Source organism: Tarenaya hassleriana, unplaced genomic scaffold, assembly GCF_000463585.1.
Source record: "Tarenaya hassleriana unplaced genomic scaffold, ASM46358v1 Cleome14, whole genome shotgun sequence".
NCBI lineage: Eukaryota > Viridiplantae > Streptophyta > Magnoliopsida > Brassicales > Cleomaceae > Tarenaya > Tarenaya hassleriana.
Window position 1 is genome coordinate 1,463,626 of NW_010964598.1, and position 10,152 is coordinate 1,473,777.

Below are 10,152 nucleotides of genomic sequence, written 5' to 3' on the forward strand. Positions count from 1 at the left end.
GGTGTCCCCCGCCGTGTGGGTTCAGATGGCGGCGGGAAGCGGCGCGACGTTTCCGCTTTACTCCGCCGCACTGAAATCGGTGTTGGGTTTCAACCAACAACAGGTCACCATCTTGGGTGTTGCCAATGACTTCGGAGAGAACGTCGGTCTCCTCCCCGGCTATGCCAGCAACAAGCTTCAGCCATGGGCGGTGCTCCTCGTCGGAGCCTCCGCTTGTTTCCTCGGCTTCGGCGTTCTCTGGCTCGCCGTCACCGAGACCGTTCAGGGTCTGCCCTTTTGGCTGGTAAGATACTACTGGCTACTCCGAGTTTCGATGTGGGAATGTTTGATTGGAGTTTCTGGTTTGATTTGTTGGATACCCATTTGAGATCGTCGTGAGAAAATTACTGGGTTGGGATTTTGTTTGATCAATCTATGCTTTATCAGTTAGGATATTGAGATTTGCTGATTTGTTTAACTAGCTTGATGTGTGATCTTCTCTAACCTTTTGTAATTTCTAAATCTGTCAATCGATTCATTCTCGAGTTGAAGTTTCAGTGTTGGAAACTGATGCTTGAAAACTGTTCACGAGTTCTTGGAACAGGAGACTAAGCTATAAATTTCTCTCTGTTTTCATGTAGGAAAAACACTATAGACTGTTGTTTCATTGATCCCTTGTGATCTTCCATGTTTCTTTTGAACCCTAAAACCGATATTTCCTTGATGTTCTGACAGCTATTCCTTGCGCTGGTCATCGCCACGAATAGCAACTCTTGGTTTAACACAGCAATTCTTGTCACCAACATGAGGAACTTCCCTTTCAGCCGAGGCACTGTCGGTGGCATTCTCAAAGGCTATGTCGGTATCAGTGGAGCTGCATACACTGTCCTCTACAGCATGATGCTTTACCACTCTCCTTCAAATCTGCTTCTCCTCCTCACGGTTGGTGTCCCGGTTTTATGTCTACTTGTTATGTACTTTGTCCGGCCATGTACTCCTGCTTTTGGTGAAGACTCTTCCGAGCATGCCCATTTCACTTTTGTCCTAACGACAAGTATATTGCTTGCCATGTATCTGCTTGTCACGACCATCGTGAGTGAGGTTGTTTCCTTGTCGAGTGTAGTCAGATATATACTACTGGCGACAATGGTGATCCTTTTGATGTCTCCTCTTGCAATCCCCATCAAGATGACGTTCTTCCGGGCAAGTTCCAGGAGGAACAGCCCTCTGCCAGATTCTTCGGAAGTTTCTGCCCAAGAAGAAACTGAATCAACCCAGAAAGAGCCCTTGCTGGCCACTTCTTCTCCATCAGCTTCATTCCTTGGCTCTCTCCTTGATGAGGACCCAATGGACATGGAGATACTTCTGGCCGAAGGGGAAGGTGCCGTGAAGAAGAAGAGAAAACCCAGAAGAGGAGAGGATTTCAAATTCGGGGAAGCGTTTGTAAAGGCGGATTTTTGGTTACTATGGTTTGTGTATTTCCTCGGCATGGGTTCTGGTGTGACTGTCTCGAACAACCTTGCACAGATTGGCTTCGCTTTCGGTGTTAAGGATACAACAATACTCTTATGTCTCTTCAGCTTCTGCAACTTCATCGGTCGTCTCACCTCAGGTGCCATTTCCGAGCACTTTGTCAGGTAAAACATAAAAACACACCCTCTTCCATTGTCAATCTCCATTCTTCCTTACTCTCTTCACTAACCCTAATACTGGACTCGTGCCATTAACGCGTTTCTCTCAGGTCAAGAACGCTTCCGAGAACATTCTGGATGGGCGCCTCACAGTTGTTGATGGCACTCACCTTTCTCCTCTTTGCCACAGCTCTGGAACACACCATTTACATTGCAACTGCCCTCATAGCCATTGGCATGGGGTTTCAGTTTGTGTCCATCTCCACTGTCTCTGAGCTCTTTGGTCTCAAACATTTCGGGATCAACTTCAACTTCATTCTTCTCGGAAACCCAATCGGTGCCACCATTTTCTCAGCCGTTCTCGCTGGTCATGTCTATGACATTGAAGCTGAGAAGCAAGCCACTCAGACCTGTATCGGACCTGACTGCTTCCGCCTCACTTTCTTGGTCCTGGCTGGAGTCTGCGGCCTCGGGACTTTGCTAAGCATCGTTCTGACGGTAAGAATCCGCCCGGTTTATCAGGCCCTCTACTCCTCAGGCTCTTTCCGCTTGCCACACACTTCTTCGGGTCATTAGAAACGTCTTACACGAATTTTATCTGATCATAGACGCAAATCTAAATCTTGGGTATTGCTCAGATTTTATCGAGCGGCCTTTTCGGTGTGTTTTGTGATGTGTAATTTGTATCGTTTTAGCCTGTCTCCGGCGTATTTTTCCGGCGGCTCACCGGCAAAACGGTGTAAGAGTTGGTAAGGCTTTTTTGTTGTATCGGCTTCTTCGTCATGATCATGAAAGACGTAATGTTGTTGTAACTCGGTATCTATGAATGAACTTAACCGGAATAAACCGGAACATCAAAAACCAGATAACCGGGTTCGGAAGGTGGAAGTCAAGACAGGTTCTCCAAAACATGTATGTACGTATAAAACGACACGATCTATCTAATAACAGTACGGAAGCAGTTTCAGTTCCATGTTCTTTCCAAGTCTGTTACCTTCTCTACTTCACAGAATTTTAGTCAGCAGCGGAAGCGGAAAACAAAGAGCTAAAACTACGCCCTTCGGGGCCAGGTCAGGTGGTAAGGGAGCAGGGTGAGCAACCCTGAGGTGGAGGGATCGAATCCCAACATCGCTCTTCCTTACGCTTGACCTGATCGCCTGTCAGTTCATCCTAATGGGCTGATTTACCTCCTCCGCGTGTGTTGCAGGCTCGTGCGCGTGGGCGGGGGGTTTGACCTGCAGGCGCCTAAGCCCAACTACGGCCCGAGCGTTAGGCGCGCCTGGTGGCCAGGTCCGGCGGACTGAGGTCCATGGGGACTGTTAGGCGCGGGTGGTGGCCAGTTCGGCACCGTTTGTAAGGGTAGGTAGTCACAGGGGTTCCCCACGTTAACAAAAAAAAAAAAAAAAAAAAAAAGAGGAAACAGAGATGTTTCATTTCAAATGGCGAAATCGTGGCATATGACAAGGTTTGTATACATAAGAATCCGAGTATCGGGCCAAGGAAAGGCTCGTTACCCTAAACAATTTCACAAGCCGGGAAATCTTCCCGCTCTGCCTGGACAAGAGCTGCTAACTGAGATCCCGCCAGGAATGTCAGCCTCAAACCCGAGGCCCCTGGTTCACTACTCTACGAAAATTTCTGTTTTTTTGTATCCTAAAATATCCCGAAAGGGCTTAAGAATCAATCTGATTTGCTTCTCATGCTGTATATATTGCCGATGACTCCAACGATGCTAACGACAACAGCCAAGATCAGCATTAACCATGACAGAGACTTCTCCCCGAGTTTTAACCTGTCCCCCTGTTTTCCTAATCTCAGAGATATAAGAGCTGGGAATGTAAAACCTAGAGAAACGGCTGATGTTGCGCCCGTGAACTTGAAAGCTGTCCATATATTCGGGATCATGGTCGACCCGATGTAGATAAGAACCAGCAAGACAATCGTAAGGGCCAAAGATCCAATTTTTCAGACTTTTATTACATGCTTTCCGAAAGAGGAGGAGAACCCTCGAAAGCTAAGTTATCGACGGTTTCCCTCAGGGAGAAATGGATTACAGGGAAGACAAGAATCAGATGGAGAATGTATCCGACTCTGACAATGTAATTCAAGGCAGTGCTAAAACGGATGCCGAGGTCTTTGTCAAAGTTTGTAAGAACATCTGGTTCAGTGTCCTTACCGAAGAGAAGGTAACCAGATATAGCCGTGGAAGCGTATACCACAACACAAACAGCAGTGGTGATCCTTCCTACCTGGTTCATCTTCTGAGGGGACCGACCCTCGAGCTCGTTATAGATCGGTTGGACATTGAAATGACAAACGTAAGCGTTTGACATGATAGGAATGACAACGAGGAGATCCAATATCGCCTTCTTGGAACCGAAATCGGGCATCATTCTTGGCGGGTCAATGGTCCCTTCGATAAGCTTAATCGTAGCAACGATGAAACAGACCAACACAAATACAACAGCAAGAGCAACAGATGCGGCCGAGGTCAAGCTCAATGAATCAATCTTGTTCAACGAACAGAGCGGAGTCAGAAAGATCACGACAACGATCAAAATCAAAACTTTACGGTGATCCCAAACGCCATTACCTAACCACTGATCGAAAACCCCGATGTGGTGCAGTGAGCCTGACATCACGTCGCCCATGATTATTAGATACACCACAAGAACACCAGCATTGTTCACTATAATACAGATTTCGGACAGAACCCTACCGGTTTTGCCCAAAGCACATTGCACGACTTCGCCGTACGATCTAGCCTTGTAAAGAACCGCATATCTGATCAACAATTCAACACTAATCTCAGATAATATCCCCATCAAAATAATCAATACAAACCCTAGAATCAAGCCCAGAACTTTCATGGTAGCAGGCAATGCCATGATTCCGGCACCAATAATCGACGTTGTGAGATTGAAAACCGCCCCATAAATCCCAGACCCAGTATTATTCGATTTGCCATGAACAAGCGCATAATCACCGACGTCGAAGTCGAAATCATCCCCATCTGCCACACCCACAGCACCAAAACCATTACCATGATCGTCAAAATCATTCACGAAGCTTTCTTCGTCAGGAGGAAGCAATTTACTTGTGGGTTTTCCTGGATTCCCATTGTCGGTATGTTTTTGGAGTTCTAAGAATTTTTGGGAATTACCGAATAATTGCTATCCATTCGCCAGATCCAAGAACAACCCTAATGAACTACACTCACAGATTGTTCAAGATCGTAGATGATGGAAGATGGGATCTTTCTGTCTCGTTCAAAATTGCTGGATCGCAGAGCTCTCCGAGAGCGAGCGAGAGAGCGCTATTGGTGTGGTTTTGTTACTTTTCCTTGATTTTTTTATTGAATAAAGAAAAGGTTCATATAAATATAGGTTAGGAATTATAATTATAGATTATGTAAATTGAGTTATAGTATAAGATATAATCTTGTTGATATAAAATTAAACATTAAAAAAATCATATTTTTTAACACTAACCCCCGGGTTTGGTGGAGTAAAAATATTTGATCAAACATCATAACCAAATGAAATGTAGATAATATAATAACCATATATGTTATATTATTTTTTATTAACGACGTATATGTTATATTATGTATGGAAACTGTGTTCTAAGCAGATTATTTTAACTAATCTGGCAAAATATCAAATAGCAGATTTTTTGATGATCGGGTATCATATAGCTAGGCCCAAATTAGTTCTAGAATCGGAAAACAACCAAATGATTTTTTTTTTAAAATTTAAGGTTTAAATTTGGGACGGGACAAATGTTTTGCATTCTATTTTACTGGTCCAAATAAACAAGTTTAAATATTAGATATCAGAGTTACTTTAAAAAGAAAATATTGTAAAGCTTAAATATTTTTTAAAAATTATATGTTTTTTATTTCCATATTAATATTTTTCTCAGCAATAATGCACCAAAAAATATACAATTTCATATTATACGGTAGATTTATAAAATAACATATTAACCTACGAGTTGACGTCGCCTGTGTTCGATTAAAATTCTACGCCGGTGATTTTATTTTCTCATCTAAAAATTATTTCTGCGACTTAACATGATAGAAATATGCAAGGCATGCATTTGGGCCTCAAAATCTACTTGATCGCATTGGGCCTTGAAACAACCAACAAGAGACTACATATGGGCTGTAAAGTTGGGCCTACCATAAATTTAAAAAATAATTAATTAATGACTTTTTTGCACGGATTAATAGTACGCTCGGTCGACTCGTTTCGTTTTGGGTGCAATTTGTTTTTAAATGAGACAAAAAAAAATTGGTTAAGTTCAACTCGTAATTTTCCAAACTAAACGAGGTGATTCACAAAATAGAAATAAATATAATATTTTTTTATTTATACTAAAAATTTATATCAAATAAAATGATATTTGATATAAGATTTAAATATTAAAATATAAAAATAATACTATATATAATCAATAAAAAGCTAAATTGAATAATAGTTTTTTATAACGTATATAAAAAAAATAAAAATATATATAATTTTTGAAAAAATACATTACCTCACGAATCAGTTCATAACTCGTCGAACTAATTTATCAGGCTCGTAAGCTGTAACGAATTGACTCGTTATGTTAGTTTCTAAACAAGATTTAAAAATGATAACTTGGCTAGCTAAAAAAACGAATCGATAATGAGCTAACTAGCGAGTTGAGTTTGACACTCCTAATTAATAGTGCCTAATTAATAGTGAGTATATGTTTAATCAATTGAAAGACATATAACTAAATATGGTATTTGATCAAATTAATTTTTCCGAAGATGTTAAATTCTTAAGTCTTATATTCTTTTGTAGATATTAATGAAATAATTAAAAATTATAGAAATGTAATACTTTGGTAAAGGTTAATAATTATAGGGTATTGAATCCAAGTTTAATGCACCAAGTAACTTTAAATTGTGGATAAATATAATAAAGTACACGAAAATAAATTAAATTAATAAACAAACAGATGTCGTGTGTTTATAAATTAAAGTCTTTTATGGTTGAAAATGACCAAAATAACTGGACAAAAAAAGTCGTACTCCTCATAATGCAAGACTATGGTCTTAATTGATGTCTGATTGACCAACGCGCCTGACGAATATATATATATATATATATATATAATTAAATAACAAATATATATAGATATATAGTCTACTATACGAACATTATGTGGATTTAAAAATGATGACTCCTTGAAAATTAGGAAAGACTGCTTGCATTTTCATTTTGATTCTGTTGGCTATGATATTAGGCGATTAAAATAAATAAATAAATAATACGCATGGAGGGATCTAGAAAATTTATTAATGGGGTAATATAAAAATTACTATAATTTAAGGGATAAATTTAAATTTTTTATGGGGGGCATTTAACAATTTTTGTTAGAAATTTATGAAATTTATATTGAAATTAAGTTTTTTAAATAAAATGAGTAGGGACATATGCCTCCATAACTTATAGCATAGATCCGCCCATGATCATTGTTCTCGTCAACAACCCATTTCGATTTTTCTCTTTACTATTATTATTCATCCGGATATCGTAAAAAAAAAACTCAATATTCTTATCAAATCGATGAAAAAACTCTATATTTTTTTATTAGGAATTAAATCCTATATTTGGAGTGATTAATCTATAAAACCCTGAACTTTTTAAAAATTTGTCGAAACCCCCAACAACTTAAACAGAAATGATGATATGATAATGATATGAATTTCAAATCATATATACATCATTATAATTATAACACATCACCATTTTAAATAAAATTTAAATTAAATAATTTATTTAGATTAATATATATATATATATACATATATATAAATTCATATATATATATATATTAAAAATAAAATTACTTATAATTAATAAAAGATATATATATATATATATATCTACAACTTATATATATTATAAATTATATTATATTCGTCGACCTGAAAAAAAAAAGTATAAGATTTTTTGGCTAATATCCCTTATTTATCTTTAGAGCACAAAATTCGAAATCTACTATCTTCAATCAAATACATTTCGCATTTATATCTATTTATTCCCTATTTTATAAATACCATGTAAAATTACACGAGGTCGAAAAGTATATGTTATAAACAATAAAATATATATATAACTAGATATCTAATAATAGATAGATACTGTCATTAGTCCTGTTCTTAAAAGTTGACATACAAACACTCAATTTTATCTATTTCTTTATTTCCCCGTGAATTGTATGTTTGTAACAATAGGGACAGAATTTTCTCAATTCCAATCGACTAGGGGTATTGTGCCGATTCTTTTGAGTAATATATCTGGAAATTCCCGCTGATTCTTTCTTAATATCGTTTCGAACACAACTGGTACATTCCATAAGTGGCTCATAAAAAAAACTAAAAAAAAAACGAGGTTTTTTTTAAATCTAAGATGTTCTTTTTTTCGTGCCATAGATCTAAGTGGTTCTGACATAAAATAGTCGCTATCATCACTATACGACAAACAAAAAAATATTATATTTATTTGTCAAATTACTAGACACTATTTAGAACTATTTACTGGATACGTGGAAATTAGTCCACGTTATATATTCATATATTTTAATTCCTTTTTTGGAATTAGAAAATATTTCAGCGAAATATCGTAAAAGTTAATATTAAATGTTTAATTTAATCCCATCATGGCCCCAGACAGCCGACAACTTCTCCCGAGAAAGGCAACAATTTCTCGCGAGATGAGTAGATGAGATATTGAAGAAGAGGGGACACAAGTGGAGAGTGACCAATGGTGGAGCACCTATGCTCTTCGCTTCTCGAGGGCGTTCAGATTTTATTACTGCTATTATAATTCAATAATAACAACAATTAATATATATTCACACTAATAAATAATTAATATCTTGGCAGTAAATCGAATACATTTTTCCTTTTTTGTTCACCCATTTATTAGTATTTTTTTCTTTTAAATAGACATCAATTGCTTCTTTAATACAATAAATAAATGGAGTCCTTTTTCAGCAGAATAATTTTAAAGCTTTTGTGACCACCTTTTCGTAAATCGAACTCCCTCGTATTTCACAATAATAGATATTTCTGAGATTTTCTAATGATATTAGGAAGCTTATCATATTTTGATTAAAAAAAAAGTATATAATCTGCTATCGTATTATTTATTATAATATTTTGTGTTGATTTTTTGTTTTGCAGATTATAAATGGACACGAGTCGGATATCCGCGATTTTGGAGATATCCGTCTTTGTCTTCGTCTTCGCGGATTTCATAAAAACAAAGTCTCGTTCTCTATCTCATTAACACCGGATATCCATCGACCGGATATCTGCGACTAAGAGATAGATATCCGCGGGTATCCGTACTCGTAAAATATTTTTTAAAAAATAAATATAAACTAAATATTTAGTAAAATTAGTTAATTTAAAAATATGTTTAAAATATTAAAAAAATTATATTTATTTGAAATTATATAGATTAATATAAGTTTTTTAAATATATATTAATTTTTAAAAGTTAAAATTTAATATTTAAATAAATAATTTAAAAAATATAAGATATTTAATCATTTTAAGATATTTACGGATATCCACAGATATCCATCTTAAAAAAATAAAACTAGTATCCGTCTTCGTCTTCATCTTACGTTACCCGTCTTCATCTTCATTCAATGTCGAGTATCCGTTTTTCGTGTATCCATAAGATTGGGTATCCGCAAATCCGTGGATAACGGATTTAAATGCCCAGTCCTATTGCACGCAAGTAAAGCTAACTTGACGAAAAATAACATTAATTTCTAATAATAATATGATACTAAATTTAATCGCTTAGATTGTGTTTTTTAGCAAATTTAAATATCTGTTGGTATTTTCGTAGAGCTCATTTGATATATTAGGAAAAAAAATTTCTATAAATATTTTCCTTTTATTAAATTGATTGATGGGATCTATCCTAGATTTTTGTGGGCAGTAGCGCGTGGGAATCACACGCTAAATCATGTACAGAAAAATAGCATCCTAATTATTGATGATTGAGAATTTTATGAAAATATTGTTTTATTTATTGCACATGAAAATAAAATAAAATAAGAAAGCAGCGACCATCATCGAATTTTGTATTTTGTAAATATAGTCTAACAGATCTTATAATTGATTTGGATCTGAACAAGAAAATGTTTGATAAAAGTGAGAGTTTTGGATTGTGCTGTAAAATTAAAATATAAACAATATAGCCAATTGCCAAATAATATAATTAGTTCTATGATATTTTTGTATACAATCTTATCGCTAGCTATTATTTCATTAATATGTATTTGTTGACATATTTTTCAAGATGCGTATATATAAATCAATAACTGGAGCTATTGTTTGAAGATGGACCACTTTATATCACGCCATAAAATATAATACAAGGAAAAGATGCACAGTACGGTGATGTAAATGTTTTTATTCTATTTATCACATTATATGGGCGAATCTTTATATATCGTGTTAATACATATATATATATATATA

The 10,152-nt window shown here is 36.0% G+C and overlaps 1 protein-coding gene and 1 pseudogene across 1 annotated transcript; one reads left to right on the top strand and one right to left on the bottom strand.

The window, feature by feature from the left end:
• Nucleotides 1-7: 7 nt before the first annotated feature.
• On the top strand, nucleotides 8-2,422 carry LOC104808196 (protein NUCLEAR FUSION DEFECTIVE 4-like; the record flags this gene model as incomplete). Its single annotated transcript, XM_010533808.2, has 3 exons — nucleotides 8-283; nucleotides 715-1,616; nucleotides 1,721-2,422. Coding segments are annotated over 3 exons (1,644 nt in total), but the record flags the coding sequence as incomplete, so codon positions are not given.
• A 616-nt stretch (nucleotides 2,423-3,038) lies between these two features.
• LOC104808197 lies at nucleotides 3,039-4,946 on the bottom strand (annotated as a pseudogene).
• Nucleotides 4,947-10,152: the final 5,206 nt, after the last annotated feature.